At 40.8% G+C, this 16,616-nt stretch overlaps 1 protein-coding gene across 1 annotated transcript; it reads left to right on the top strand.

The window, feature by feature from the left end:
* Window positions 1-1,447: 1,447 nt before the first annotated feature.
* Window positions 1,448-16,052, top strand: trpv4 (transient receptor potential cation channel, subfamily V, member 4). Its single transcript, XM_049579565.1, has 17 exons — window positions 1,448-1,658; window positions 2,929-3,010; window positions 4,959-5,407; window positions 5,995-6,170; window positions 7,116-7,268; window positions 8,015-8,155; window positions 9,619-9,917; window positions 10,045-10,224; window positions 10,427-10,585; window positions 11,640-11,732; window positions 11,856-11,929; window positions 12,283-12,448; window positions 12,543-12,609; window positions 13,065-13,369; window positions 14,106-14,233; window positions 14,327-14,448; window positions 14,570-16,052. Exons 2-17 carry the CDS (start codon window positions 3,002-3,004, stop codon window positions 14,668-14,670), a joined length of 2,622 nt encoding a protein of 873 aa, XP_049435522.1. The 5' UTR covers window positions 1,448-1,658; window positions 2,929-3,001; the 3' UTR covers window positions 14,671-16,052.
* The last annotated feature ends 564 nt before the right edge of the window (window positions 16,053-16,616 follow it).

The following is a 16,616-nucleotide window of genomic DNA, read 5'->3' as shown; positions in this document are numbered from 1 at the left end:
ACATCACAGATCAGATAAAGCAAACTGCAGTGGTGGAAAGTAAATAAGTACATTTACTCCAGTTCTATAATTAATATAAGTTCAATTCAGAGATACTTGCACTTTACTCACATTAATTTGTTGCCAAGTTATATTTCCTCTCCATTTCATTCATCGGAAAATATTGTACCTTTCACTCCACTTCAGTTATTTGACACCTTTAGTTGCTTGTTACTTTGAAGATCAGCATTTTATATGGGCTATAAATCATGTAGTCATCAAGGAAAATATGATGCATTATTACAAATTAAACTACTTAACAGTACAGTATAAAATAGTTTGACCTGCTGCAACATAAAAAAATATGCTTACACTGATGCATCAGTTATAATAATACATTAAGATAAATTCCTAAGCTTTTTCACACCCTGCATGGGTCGGCTACAGCACAGGTAGAAATTTTTCAATAAATGCAAGGGGGAAAACTAACCAGGAGTAGTTTTTTCTTTTGTGTACAGCTCTTCCTGCTCTCTTTGTCACCACTCCTTACCTCCACAGATTTATTAAACTGTACTTCACTGGGTGATTTTGAATAGTTGAGAGGTGGGTCAGTATTTGTGAAATACTGCTCACAACAGGCATGTTTATTCAGCAGTGATTAAACTGGGATAGAAAGCAAGGTTACAAATTATCTTTAACTCTCAATTTTAAAGCCAACAAGATGACAAGCAAAAAATTTAACATTCCAGAAAACTGTTAGACTTTTCATTTGCAATCAGTGCCTGTACTGTCTATCACTTGCTTTGAAGTCTTTCTAATTAATATACTTAAAAAAATGTCAATATCCAAGTAAAGGTAGTACCTCGGTAGGTAAAAAACAATTCAAACAAACAAACAAAAAAGAAAAAAAAGATAAGCACTTAAAAAAAACTGATATTTGCATTTTTGCAGAACTATGACACTATGATGATGAAACTATGATGTGATGGAAAGCTCCAGAACATCTACTAAATGGACCTCCTAGTGAGATTGTTATGTCAACTTTGACTATGGATGGCTTCTTACATTTAAGGAAAAAAAGGACAAGGTTAGCAACAGGCAGTGAGCAAATGACCTGCCACAATAACAAAGGCTTACACATCATTTCTCTTCTGTCATCAATGGAGCAACAGTTTGTTTAATGACCAACACACTCATGAGAAGAAATATCCTGCTTAGACCATTATGTCTTTTGATGACATGCAAACTGTGCAAACCTCCCAAAAGTTACAGGAATAAGTGAGAGGCTTCTCAGATAGTTTGCTGAATGGGTCTTTCCTGACGCCTGAGTTATTTTTGTTTTCTTAGGCAGCGCCTAGCGGCCATCAGTGGTACTACATCTTACACATCAGCCTTGGCTCCAGCCTTCAGAGTCAGCCCCTTTTGTCCCACCCAAAAGCTGTGTGAAAGCATCCGTTGTTCGGATGGACTTTACCGGCGGTCGGACGCACGGATGAGAGGCGAACTGTGATTTAGTCAAAGCATTTAGTGTGAAGTGGCAGGAGTCACAATAAACCCGTGGAGGCAGCAGAGCAGCGCTCAACAAGAGAAATAAAGTTTCAAACTATGGAAAAACTGCTGCGGAAAACTTTAGAGGAAGAAAGAAGAAACACAAAATAAGATCAACCGATTGGAACAAGGTAAGTAACATCTCTGGTCCTTATACTCTTCGTTAAATGTCATTAAAGTCACAAACATTGATTAGATTTTACCGTTTTGCATGGGGGAAAACTTACTGAACTGATCTTACAGTAGTTTAATTATTATTAAGACTAGGGTCGACTTTTCATGATGCCTTATCTTTATTTAACATTTTCAACAGTGTGTGTCATGTCACTTTTTATTTCTTTCATGCCCCTTTTGAGAAATATGTAATTTTTATTTTTTTTTATTTATGCCCATTCATGACTAGTTAATCCACTTTTTTAAAATCTGTCATGAACCTTTACTTCATTTATGTTTCATTTACTATATGTGACTCAAGAAACACACAAATGTCACATGCAAAAACTTTAAAATCATTTTTATTAATTGATTTTTTTTTTCTACTTTTTCCCCCAGTAGCCAGCAGAGCCTCCAGCCTCTCTTGCTCTGGATAATGTCACATCAGCAGTGACAGTAAGCAGGAAGTCCCACATCTCTCTCAGTGCATTACAGTCACTCACATTTGAAATTCCCACAAGTGGATTTCCACTCCCTGACCCAATAAGTGGATAATATGTGAGCTTTGGGTCTACTTTTTTTTTTTACGACCCCGTTCTATCATTCTGACAGGTTTAATACACGGTGGGTCCTCTCTGCCGTCAGACACGTCCACCTAACAACTTAATCCTTTGCTCTTAGTCTGCTGTAATAGTTTATCAAGGGCAGCCTCTCTTTGTGCCTCCGTCTTTTTACTATCATATGCCCGTTGGGGTGTAAAGGCATGATAATCCCTGTGTGTCAGGCAGGGTGGTGAGTCATGCCTTCCCCTTAGTGGGACCCCAGCTCCCATGTTTATGTTGCTCCTTTGTAGCACAGTCTGGCTTTGCTAGGTTGTCAGTGTCATGAACAAACTGAGGAAACCGTTCAATCTAAGAGGAAGCTTCAAGAGGAACATGTGTGCATGTCATGTTGTACAAAGTCCTGTGTGATGGCATACTGTAGCTGTGCAGAAAAGCACCAGTTGTAATGAGTAAATATGTCCAGTGTTAAACAGACAGGTGGTGTGATGGAGGAAACATATCGTTCTGACCAATGAGCAGCCAGACGCACAGCCATGTTGTTGGTGTTGGCATCAGTCCTTTCCTACGTTTTCCTTACATCCCAGCCCCGAACGACAGAGCTCTTTTTGTACCACTCAAGACCTACAGATTTGTTTTTGTCTGTACGCCTGTGTCAGTAGATGATGACTCTTTTTTGTTTCTACAGGACGCCCACATGCTTCAGCATCATTTCCAGTTTTCCCTGAAGAGGAATTTGGCACACCATTGTGATAAAAGGGATGAATGAGGTAAAGAGGGGTTAAAGGCCAAATATGTACTTCAAAATCTTCTCAGGCTTCAAGTAGCGATTTCTAGGGTCCCTCTGGTAATTGTAGTCTTCATACAATTTCTTACTCAATACATTGTTCTATTATATTGTTCACTTTGCTTCTGTCATAATGACTATGCCTATGATAAAGAATAATCTATGTAATGTTGCTATTTCCTGCAGTAGTTTAGGTGGGTGTTACTTCTAAAAAAAACTCTTCTACAATCACAACAATATAACAACATTAACTCCAAGTACAAAAGAAATCTTACTTTTACATGCTCTCCTGAGGTCCCCACCCTAAAGTACAATGTTGGAATTGTTGGTAATTCCTGCTGGCTGCATCTGTCTTCAATTTGCACATCCTCCTTTCCTTATGTGACCTGGAATTAATCAGGTCCACCAACATTAGGGTTATCCAAGTTCTCTTAGTGCTGTTCGAACAAGCAAGAAACGTAGAAATAAAGAGAAAAAAACAAATAAAAAATTATAAAGCAGAAATCACAAATGCCCAGATGCTGGAGATAATAAATGTTTTAATGTGGCCGTTATAAAATAAAGTTGATTGAAGATTGAAGGTTCTTTGTTGAGTTTCTGACCTCTAGCTGGAGCGTTTTTTCTATCAGTGGGTTTTGTTTATCTAATGAATCTCACACATGCAAGTGACATGATACACAGTCCTACCATTGGTTTTACAATATATCTCACTGATGAACAGCCACGGTAACATGCCTATATATACTGCAGTGCACCAGCAAAGGCAGGGAAGAAGAAGACTCTTAGCCATTTAACATGTCTGTGTTTGGAAGTGCATAGAAACAGAGACTATTACTCATACTCAGTGTGATGTCAAATTGTGTATGTGAGTATAAGACGTGAGCTCACTGGACATACCCAACTGCCCCACAATGCATTGCCTCTCTTAAGCCTGCACCATGGGAGAGATTTTGAGAGTCAGGCTAAAAGCTGTTAATATATCACGTTTATAAGTTTTAATATTTTTTTCAGGCAAGAAAGTAGCTGTTTAAATTCCTAATATGTGCTCATTTTATCCAAATAACACTGGGAAATTTTCTGCGACATTTTTGAAGATGTGAGAGCTGCTGGCCAGGTCAGACCAGTGGTCAGATACATGGATGGATTATTGAATAGGACTATGGGCACAGGCAAAGAGGCTAAAGGTGTCAGGGGCCTTCGCTTGCAAAATGTCAAATGTCAAATTAACAAATACAAACCAGGAAGACACAAACATACAAAAAGACTGCAAAGAGATGCGAAGGAACTGCAAAAAGACAAAAAACCTAGAAAAACAGGCAAAACTACCACAAAGAGGCAGAAAACGTGACACAAAATGACCAAAAAAGACACAAATTACATCAAAGAGACATAAACAACTAGAAAAAGACACAAAATAAACACAAAAAGACACAGAATGCTAACCTTTATTACCCTAAAGAGACACAAAACCACAAAAAGATGCATAATGACTACAAAGAGACACAAAACCACCACAAAATCATTGTGTCTTGCCCATATGTAGGAGAGTTGTGCCCAGGAGCCCGTTGTCTCAGTATCTGCCCATGGTCAGATCCAGTATGAAACTGTCACGTGACTGTCTTGCTTGGGCAAACTTCAGTGTGAACTGTGTGTTGCTAATGACATATTTAATTGTTCATTTAGTATGCAGTACATACAGATTAAGTATGTAGCCGGGAGGATGTTAGTATGTGATACAGAACACAGCCAATGATGTAGCCTAAAATATTTTAAAAATAATTTCTGCAAATGTTTTATGATGAAGGAAATACGTTGTATGTTTACAAGAAAACTCCACAGGCCACCTTTAAGACTTCTCTTTCCATTTGCACAAGACTTCCATGACTACCTAGAGGTCACGCAGCTCACCCAGAACATTTTGTTCATTCCAGGGCCGTTCTGCTCTCCTCAGAAGGTGCCACCTTGCCTTGTCCAAGGCCGACACCCTCAGCTCTGTTCCTGCCAGCGATGCTCTCTCTGCGGACGCAGGCGATGGCAGGGCCGCTCAGCCTGAGAGTGATGCAGCGTTCAACCTGTCGGAGTTCTCCCACCTGTTTGAGAACGAGGACAACTCCCCATCAACTCAGGACACGAGTCAGGATTCAGTCGTGGAGCTGGTTCAGCCCGGTCAGCCCGCAGATGGCAGACAGAACCTGCGGATGAAGTTCCAGGGTGCTTTTAAGAAGGGCATTTCCACCCCTATGGACCTACTGGAATCCACCATATACGAGTCTAATGTGGTTCAAGGCCCCAAAAAAGCACCCATGGACTCACTCTTTGACTATGGTACCTACAGGAACACCAGCAACCAGAAACGACGCAGGAAGAAGCTCCCAAGAGGGTGAGAAGGGGCCCTCACTGTCTTGAAACTACATTTCATGTGTGTTTACAGGTTTTAATACTTGTATGTTCCTTTAGACTTTACAGTTTGCGGGTTTACTTTTCTGTCAGTAGTGAACCTACAGTGGATTTTTTCCAGGGACAAAAGGGCTGGTTTGGAAAAATGTTGTCAGAAAAATGAAAAGCTGCTACAACTGCCACTCTGTAGACAGAGGTGTGCCACATGAGGAAGTATGTACACATACACACACACACACACACACACACACACACACACACACACACACACACACCGTGCTCAAAGCAGTCTCTCATTCAGCCCATTCACTGATCTAACAGAGAGCATGTTGTTGGTCACTCTGCAGCCGTTGAGGTAATATTTAGGCTGCTCTACCTGTCCGACACACACAGGGGTCTATTTAGAGCACTTGAGGGTGTGGATGGTTTCTTAAAAGATGGTTTGTGCATCAAACACCCTTTGGATTCTTAATTTTCTGTCAATGAAATGTGAATAGAGTCCATGGATACGAAGGGAAATCTAGTTTTAGTTGTAATGTGTGACATCATGTCATGTTATTGTCTCCTCAGTAAAACCGAGACGTCCTGTGACGACAGTCAAAGTTCGGACCCGCCAAAAGTAATGAAAATATTCAACCGCTCTCTCCTCTTCGACTGCGTGTCACGTGCAGACCCCGAGGCCCTCGATGGCCTGTTGGAGTACCTGCAAACTCATGAAAAGAGGTTAACTGACGAGGAGTTCAGAGGTGAGACGAAAAGGTTGTTGCTGAATGTGATATCTGTGCACTGCTTTTCTTTGACATGACAGACTAGAAGTGAACAAAATGGGTTTGACTAGGAGGAACGTTTTGTGATGCAGATGATGCAGATTTATTTTTCACTCTATCGCACAGTTTCTGTCAAACCTCTCTCTCTTGAATCTCGACTCTGCCTTTGCTCTAAAACAGAAGCTCAGCTTCATCTAGTGACAGTTTTACCTTTGGCCTTTTGTGTTCCCCTGCTCCCCTCTATATGCTGTTTTTGGCTCAAAGGATGTGAGAGGGAAATGGTGGAGCTGAGTCTTTGTCCTGCTAGAGGCAGGCCCAAGGAAAGCTTCCTGTGTGTGTCTAAGAAGTTTTTTTCAGGCTTATAACAAGGAGCAGAGAGAAATCACAGCAAACTGTCATCTCCTTCAGAGTGAAACATGGCTTTACAGAGCTTTTAAAAAAAATGAGAGTCTAAAAATAGCGAGGGGCTTTCTTGACCTCTGTCTTTCACAGTTTGACCTCATGAATGCTACTTAATTATTTGCATGCAACAATTCCCAGAACTCTGTCTTCTGATTTTATGGGTTCATTCCCAGAACATTAAGAGGAACACACCAGGAGGTCACATTTTATATGAAACTAGATTCCCAACCAGGGGTTCTTCTACCACAGGGGGTAGTTCTGCAGTTATCAGGGTATACCCGTAAAGATTGTGGAGTAGGACAACAAATTCAATATTATCATAAAGAGCTAATCATCATGGATAAATGGTTGAAATTTCCAGCTTCTGCCAAATGTAGTACACATGCAAACTTGACTAAACCAACCTAAACATCTACACTTAACATTATGGGTCATGTTGATGATGGTATACTAAAATAAATGGGTGAACATACACAAAAAACTTTGTTTGTTTTCTTTGTTTTAATTTCATTTCTCCACCAGAGCCATCCACAGGGAAGACATGTCTGCCTAAAGCCCTGTTGAACCTTTACGGTGGACAGAACGACACCATCCCACTGCTGGTGGACATAGCAGAGAAGACTGGAAACCTCAGAGAGTTCATAAATACGCCCTTCAGGGATGTCTACTACAGAGGTATGGATGTGATCGTAACATGCAGTTACATACAAGTCATTTGCAATTAAAAGGAGTTTAAATAAAGAAGTAATTTGACTTTTGCAGTTTTATACAAGACGGTGATCCCTTCATCTTATGCTGGGCTAAAGCTAGCAGAGACAGTGTTTTTTGAGAGCTGCCTTATCTGTCCTGGCTGGTGATTGAGGCCCGGTTATGGGGCCTCAGGCATGTATTTGTATTATCTATGTGTACAGCTCTGTGAAAGAGAAGATCCAGGCCTCATTTGTTTGACTCTCATCCTTTACATTGCTGTGACTAAAGAGGAAAAAATAGGTTCAAGAACACCTTTCAACACAAAGAGTGTTGTTGCTCTTTATTGTTTTCTCTAAAATTGCTTGAGTTGCCTGTTTAATTGGACTCTGTACATTTCACAAGTATGGTCAGTTTGAACAAAAACTCTGCTTTATTTTCTCATGCAGGAAACACTTTTATGTGACAACATAAAAACTTTTAAGGGCTCAGTTTCTATGGGTTCTGACCCAATAGAAACAACCTGCACGTAAATGTAGCCCTAACCCTTATGGCTTTTAGTCTGTTTTTTATGACCTCGACCCTCAAGCTCATAACTGGGCGTCAGTTTCTCAAAAGAAAAACATACTGTAGATAAAATGACAAGAGTTGACACTCTTCAATTAAACACAAAGCAACACTTTTGAATACTAATAATAGTTAAAATGTGTAAAATGTATTCATTGCATTGTCAGGCCAGACGGCGCTCCACATTGCTATAGAGCGCCGGTGTAAGCAGTATGTGGAGCTGCTGGTGGAGCAGGGAGCTGATGTTCACGCCCAAGCCAGGGGACGCTTCTTCCAGCCCAGAGACGAAGGGGGCTACTTCTACTTTGGTAATGACCTTTGTCAGCATATAAATCTAGAGTGGAAACAAAAGAGTTCATTGTGCTGCTGTATTTCCCGTTTTCAGCTAACCTTTTTCTCCATCCTGAGGTGGTAAAACAGTGCAGGCAGACGGTCACCAGAAGTTCTGTTAAAACTGTTACTGTATGTTCTGCCTCATGCGGTAGTAATAATGTGGTGTGTCTGCGGTTTTTATGACTTCACTGGTCACTCTTTGAGTTTCCACACTGGCTCCAAATGCTTATTCTGTCTTTTACAGCACAAAAGTGACATCAAAGTTATGCAATGTGTACATCAGCAGCTGCCAAGATAACATAGTTAACGCACAGGACATGGTCCTGGCAAGGGAACCGCAGTTGCCATGGAGAAATAAAGTGACATAAGACCCCACCCTTTCTCTTTTTAACGTGGCAGGTTTAGGCTGAGTTAACACAGTCAGAATCCTGCTGTGGTCCAGAGGTGAAGTCCAACTCATAGCCAAATGTTTTTTGAAGTATCGTAAGAGAAACCGTCATCAGTGGTGCTCCACAAACACATGAAAAGACAAGCATGATGTCATATGTTTAAGAGGTTGTCCAGTGAAAGGTGTCAGTGTTCTGCAGTTTAGAAAACATCCTCTGCTGACCCTCCTCTGGGCAGGACCTCACTGACCTGTTAGAGAGGCATAGAAATCAGCGCTCAACATCGCCCTCTGTGGTTTACTTTAGGAAACAACCTCCAATATCACAGTCTGTGGTACCCAGACAAAAAAACAGTTATTTATTTATATCAGTGTGTCCTTTTAGCCTTCTGATGGTAATTACAGCAGATATAATTGATTTTAATGTTACTCTCCAACAGCACTGAAAGATATGTAGCTGGTTCTGGACTCTTGTTTTATTTTTTACCCAACCCAATTTTAAGAATTGTTTATTTGATTACATTCATGCGTTATATTTCTCACTCATCACAGAGGAGATGATTTCTATTTGCACTTAGCACGCTTGTCATTCCCAAATCCCAGCGTGTCCGCGCACAGTGTGAGTAATTTGCTGCGGAGCTTTGCAGTGAGGTGAACAGGAACCTGGCAGGGCTGATGGCTAATGGGATTTAGACTCACGCTAACACTCTGCATGCACCCGTGCAAATCCATGAAGAGGAGCGTTTCTATGTGAGGTGACAAAGTAATCTGTCACCCATGGCAACGGCTCATTTTCAGCAGCTGCTTTTGGCACTCTGGCCCCATTGCGCTCCTCCTTCAAACAACTGCTAATTGTGCTGTTTTCATAGCGGGGATTTAAGTCAAATCTTTGATCCGTGTTTAGTATGCTTTGCAAAAACATACAGACGCCAGCTACAGTTCTTAATTAACCCTCCTGTTGATTTGCTTATTTTTAATCTGAAATACAGTTGCTTTAATCTCCTGTGAATTCAGTATGAAGTGAGTGCTCCCTCCCTCTCCCTATTTGCCTAGGTGAGCTGCCTCTCTCACTGGCTGCGTGCACTAACCAGCCTGACATTGTGCGCTACCTGACTGAGAATCCACACAAGAAGGCCGACCTGCGGCGCCAGGACTCACGTGGAAACACGGTGCTGCACGCCCTAGTGCACATCGCAGACAACACCAAGGACAACACACGTTTCCTCACAAAGATGTACGACCTGCTGCTAATCAAGAGCGTCAAGCTCTACCCAGACTGCAGCCTGGAGACAGTACTCAACAATGATGGCATGTCACCCCTCATGATGGCCGCCAAGCTGGGCAAGATCGGGGTAGGGATAATGATGAATCAGTGTGTCAAGCAGCATGAGTATAATAAAGGAAGTGTTTTCTTCATCACATCTCTACAGGCCATAATTAGTCAAAGGTCAGCAGGTCAGCTTCTCCATATTCCTACAGGTTTTTCAGCACATTATTCGACGGGAGATCAAAGATGAGGAAGCTCGTCATCTATCACGTAAGTTTAAGGACTGGGCGTATGGGCCAGTGTACTCCTCCCTCTATGATCTGTCTTCACTGGATACTTGTGGAGAGGAACCGTCTGTGCTTGAAATCCTGGTCTACAACAGCCGCAATGAGGTGAAAAAAAATCTTCTATCTATGTGCTTGTTCCAACTATAACAAAATACAGCTGAAATTGTTGAACTGAAAATGTTTCCCTCAAGATCAGAGTATTAAAAGCAACCAGGCATAACATAAAAATGTATTTTAGTATATCAAAAACCTGAGTCAGAGTGTGTACACAGATCTTTAAGTGTCATGTTTCTGGTCCTGTTGTCAGAACCGCCATGAGATGCTGGCAGTGGAGCCCATCAATGAGCTGTTGAGGGCCAAATGGCAGAAGTTTGCTGCCGTCACCTTTTACATCAGTGTGGTTTCCTACCTCATCACCATGATCATCTTCACCCTGGTCGCTTATTACCACCCAACACAGGGAACGGTAGGTGTGAAACCACCATATTGCATCGGAACAAATCAGTGCTTCATGATGTGAATTTGTTAAATGTGCCAATGCATATTCAGGACAATACATGAACATATAACAGGTATTTAAAGATATACCTTGCAGGATTGTTTCGCCTTGCTGTATTTGCATTTTTTCCAGCGCTGTATCTCTTGGATGCCTGCTGCTTATGATCTGGCACTTTTTTATAAAATCCCAACCTCACCTGGATGCTGTGGGGGTCAAGCCCATTTATGTCCCAAACACAACAACATAAGAAGAAAATAAGAAAATACAGGCAGAGGGCAGAGTCTCTGCCAAAAAGTAACACTGCCACATACCTCCAGTAATAAAATAATAGTAATAATAATAATGCATTTTATTAATAGGCACATTTCAAAGCACTCAAGGACACCTTGGAAGACACGGTTAAAAAAACAGGCAGCAATGTATCCAAAGATCGTAATATACAATAAAAGATAATAAAACGACGAGACAAAAATTTTAATTAGAAATTTAAGGTATAAAATCATCATCATGGAGTCATCATCAGTGCAGGCCAGGGTACCATATGTGTGTCACCGTTAAATCAGACTGAATATGCCAGTTTGAAAAGGTGTGTTTTCAGATGGGATTTGAAAGTGGAAATTGAGTCACTACTGCAAATGTCATGGGAGAGAGAATTCCAGAGGCGAGGGGCAGAACGGCTGAAGGCTCTAGAAGCCATGGTAGTCAAGCGCGCAGATGGTGATATGAGTTGCAGAAGAGGGTGTGTAGATATGAAGGAGTTCAAACAGGTTGTATAGTATATCTGTAACTTTTTAGCAGAGAAAAATCCTTTCTAAACTGGATGGTAGTTTACATCTCTGCTCCCAATCTGCATGTGTCTGTAAGTAATGTTGTTATTGAAGAAATCTAAAACCATCCATCCATCCCTGACAGGCTAAATTCTTCCTGTAGATGTTCATACGTATATTGTGTATATATTTTGTTCATTGCTAAAATGTTCGGATTGAGTGAATTGATAAACCCCCGTCCTGCTTCCTTCCAGCCTCCGTACCCTTACACAACATCCTCTGACTACTTGCGCATGGCAGGAGAGATTGTCACCTTGGCATCAGGAATCTTCTTCTTCCTCACCAATGTGAGTCAACACACTCTGACGCTTCTTTATCATTTGATCATTAGTTGCTCACGACTGGTCTTTCGCAAACCTGTAACAACAGTGTTGTTGTCATTATGGAAATGCCTCTCCTGCTCTTTGCAGATTAAGGACCTCTTCTTGAAGAAGTGCCCTGGGGTGAAGTCTTTATTTATTGATGGATCCTTTCAACTGCTGTAGTAAGTCTCTGTCCTCCGTCCCCCTCTTCCTCACCTCTGCCGTAGCTTTTGCTGACTTTTACTTGAGGCAAATTTTGCATCCTCTTAATTGAGTCATCTAATTAATTTCTCAGCCTCCTCGCTGGCATGGTTTACAGTTTACATCTTTAATTAAGCCCATGATCCAAACAAAGAGCAGAGAATGTCAAGCACCTCTCTGAACCATCTTGATTCAAATCATTAGCAACATGGCTGTGTTGTCTACACTCTGTTAAAAATGCCAAATGCCAGCAATCACATCTGCCTGCCTTCAAGTATTACTCCAGTATCACAAACTTTAACATCATGACAAACGTCCTCTGTGTCTTCTCCAGCTTCATCTACTCGGTGCTGATTGTTGTCACAACTGCTCTCTACCTGTCTGGCATTAAGGCCTATGTGTCTGTGATGGTGTTTGCACTCGTCCTGGGCTGGATGAACACTCTGTACTTCACCAGAGGCCTGAAGCTCACTGGCACCTACAGCATCATGATACAGAAGGTTAGATAATGGAGACAATAAACCAATGAATATTAATTAACCTTAAAAATCATTATCCATGTGTCTTACCACTCCTATTACTTTTGGTTCACAGATTCTTTTCAAAGACCTTTTTAGATTTCTGCTGGTGTACGTGCTCTTCATGATTGGATATGCATCAGGTACTGTAGGCTCATGGTCACCTCACTTTACAGGTGTAATGTTGTGTCTGCATTAATTTAAGTGATAGTTTGCCATTTTAGGAAATAGTTAATGTCACTAACACTCTCATATTTTGTCCATTAATTTAAATATGAAGTTACGACGAGGATGCTTCCAGTTTTAATGCAAAAACCTAAATATCTAACCATTAACTTGAAGCTATTAACTTTCAGTCTTAATGTCAGGTTAATTTAAGCTAACTGTGACCCTAAAGCTAACAGGGTGTTTCCCCCCTGCTCCTAGTTTTTTTTGCTAAGATAAGTGTCTCCTGGGTGCTTCATATTTAACAGACAGACATGAGAGTGGTATCAATCTTCTCATCTAACTTTTGGTAAAAAAAGCAATTGTACTAATGCACTAATCCTTTCAGTGCACATAGACACATAACCAGACTTCCTCTGTTCCCACCACACAGCCCTGGTGTCCCTGCTGACAGCATGTCCTCCACCGGGCACAGAGTGTGATGGGGGCTGTCCCACCTACCCCGACTGCAGGGACACAGACACCTTCAGTGCTTTCCTACTTGACCTCTTTAAGCTGACCATTGGGATGGGAGAGCTGGACATGATCCACAGTGCACAGTATCCTGCAGTTTTCCTCATCTTGTTGGTGACCTACATCATCCTCACCTTTGTCCTGCTGCTGAACATGTTAATCGCTTTGATGGGAGAGACAGTGGGGCAGGTGTCCAAGGAGAGCAAGAAGATCTGGAAGCTTCAGGTGAGATGGAAGTAGCTGTTTGTGGTGGGCACTGTCAGTGAAATATGATCTCATGTTCAGTTCTTCCAAATGATTAAAACACATGTAGTGTCTTTACCTTATCTGGTATCTAGACATGCAGATAGTTTTGGTTTGGCCTTTTTTTTTTGGCAGGTTTTGATCATTTTTCATTGGTGGTGCTTACAGGAATGAAAAATTCCATTTTCTTGCAGCTGCAGCTCCCAGTATGAACACGTAAATCAGAGGGTAACAAACTGATTTTAGTTCATGGGCCGTATAAAGTTCGATTTGATCGCAGGTGGGCTGGACCAGTAAAACCATTGCATAATATCTTATAAATAACAAACACTGTACCATTCGTACATCATGCTCAATAGTAAGGTAAGGGCAAGGGACTCATCCTGAGGGGCACGTGAATCTATTCACCTATTTTCATGGCAATCAGTTGAGTACTGGAGGAAAGGTCAGGGGATCATCAGGATTTATACTCTAGGGACCGTGGATATCTGTGCCAAATTTCATGGTAGTCCATCCAGATATTGTTGTCTTTTGTTTTTTTCAGAGGTTTAATTGGTTTGAGCAGCACAATTTCCACTCCCTTCTACTGTATTTCTGTTGAGGCATAAATTTAAAAGATCAATCTGCATGGCTATTTACCACAACATGCAAATAAGAAAATGTGTTTTGTCATGTAAGTGGCTTAAATAGTATAATTAAACATAATGTCTTCTCACAGTGGGCAACGACCATCTTGGACATCGAGCGTTCTTTCCCAGTCTGCCTCCGCAAGTCTTTTCGAGCTGGGGAGATGGTGACTGTGGGGAAGAACTGGGATGGCACACCTGACCGACGCTGGTGCTTCAGGTATTAATGCATGACCCACAATCACAGTCACTCAGCAGTGCCAATGCCACTTCAAAGAGAACTGTCAAGCCCACTGGTGTCTTGTTATATCAGGGTGGATGAGGTGAACTGGTGCCACTGGAATCAGAATCTGGCAATAATCAACGAAGATCCAGGCAAGAATGAGACCTGCCAAGCCAACGGGTTGCAGCAGAGCGTCAGAGCTTTGCGGAGAGGTGAGATTCTCACTGTGCTCTTATGAATAAATGCATTAACAAATAAGTATATATTCATGGCGCGCACACTGACTTATTCATACAGATCAAAGAAAATCCTTCTTTTCTTATCCCCCTCTAGACCGCTGGTCCACAGTGGTCCCGCGGGTGGTGGAGTTAAGTAAGGGGCCACGGCCTCGTGATCTGGTGGTGGAGATGGAGCCGCTTACGCCAAGACACTGACGCCTGCAGAAGACTACAGCTGTCCTTCTTATAGGGGACTGCAGAGAGCCATCAGCACCAGTGAGATCACTCTGCAGGGAACAGTTTGGCCAATAAATGACTAATTTGCACAGATTTCATGTGCCTTTTGTTCAAAGATAGTATAGTAAATATTACAGTAAGACAGTCAGTGTAAGAAGACAGACTGAGCACACAGAGACACTGGATGTACAACATCTTAAAGAATCACTGATCTGAAAAAACATCAAAAAGAGTCAAAAACTTGACATAAAAAAGTATAAAAAATAGCTATAATTTGTCTTTTACTTGCCACAGAAGAATAAAAAACTTATTATAAAAACGTACTGTACCTCTGCATTTCAGACATCAGCGGCTGATCACTCAGGGATTTAAGTGAGTCAAAATATTTCAGCATTTCCCATCTCATTATAGTGTTACAGAAAACAGAATCATGGGTTTTCTAATAGCTAGCAGAAGCATAATTACTGTATTATTGCATCAGCAGTGTAAACAAAAGCTTTGCTAGAAATGCCATCTACAGATATAATCACAATGGGAGATATTTCTTCATCACTGCAATAAATATTCATAGGCTTACAGAGTAGAAGTTGGCTTTTATTTGCTTGCTCTATATTTAAGAGGTCCCTATATGTATCATGAAGATTATATTGTATGTGCTAATTTGAATGTGTATTGTTCCAGCTATGGGGGTTCAGTGTGTAGAAACTGGATCTATGTATTTTATGAAGTATATTTTCCCTTTATTTTCTATACCATATTAATCAAATAGTTTTAAAACTATGAAAGTCTTGGGCTGGGACCGCCGGTGCCAGCAGTGTAGCTTTCATGTGACTGAAACAATGCACTATGCCAATTTGTGATGTGTGCATTATTGTATGAACACAAAGACATTGTTCGGAACAAGATGGGCATGATGAGCAGGTTCTAGTTGTCAAGCAAACATGCAAATGCGAGACAATAGCCTTCCGTGTTATGGTTTGTCTTTGAATTTCCAGAGTTATTGTTCCTTTGCAGCTGGGGTATTTGCATAATCAACTCTCAGGCCTTGCCATTATGTGCCCCCCCCCCTCCTATTTGCTGCAGTGCTTTTATTGCAATTGGCTCCTTGCCCTATAGAGCATCTTGTTGATGCACAACTACTGTATGTATGTATACATGTATTTGAGTTATTGTACTACATGACAGGGTGTGATAAAGAGCAGATAGGCCATGCAATTCATTTTCGCTAATTGATTGCTGTCGAAGGTCACAGGTCATTGTTCACAATGTTTACATTGCTTTTATAAAGAGAAATGTCTATGCATTTTTTTTACATTGTTTATTGCTGCACAGAACAATAAACACTGAATTTATTTTATGAACCACGCAGTACTCTGTCTTCCTATTCCTGTATTGAAGTATGAGATTCTTCTTCTGAGGATGTTTTGCAATCAGTACTTAAATGATAGATGGATTATTGTATCCCTGGGCATTTGCTATCAGCCAGAAATGATTTAATTTGATCAAAAAGAAAAAACAGAAAGGGCCCATGGAAGCTCTTTGAACAGACGCAAATCAAATAAATAAATATAGATAAATAAATAAAGAAAGAAAGAAAGAAAGATACAAAGAAAGTAAATACTTAGATATGGAAATGTAAGCTTTTTTTTTTTTAAAAAAAATATATATATATGGTTATGTATTCTGTTTCCATTTGTGGTTTAACAAGAGTGATACAGTAGAGTTTAGGGGTGTTGTGAAATACTGGTATTGATTGTAACTGATATTTAAAAATGAAATATTGATAACATGCTAATCATAGATATATGATAATACTGTTCAAACAATCCAGCACCTCTTAAATAATTTTCTCTTCTGTTTTCCTTTTGTCTGCCTCTCCACCTCTGTAAATTTTGAATGTAATTTATTTACCAAAAAAGAGACAA

Source organism: Epinephelus fuscoguttatus, linkage group LG6 (genome assembly GCF_011397635.1).
Source record: "Epinephelus fuscoguttatus linkage group LG6, E.fuscoguttatus.final_Chr_v1".
NCBI classification, from domain to species: Eukaryota; Metazoa; Chordata; class Actinopteri; order Perciformes; family Serranidae; genus Epinephelus; species Epinephelus fuscoguttatus.
Note: the sequence above shows the minus strand (reverse complement) of the source record. Positions and strands in the feature narration are given on the sequence as shown.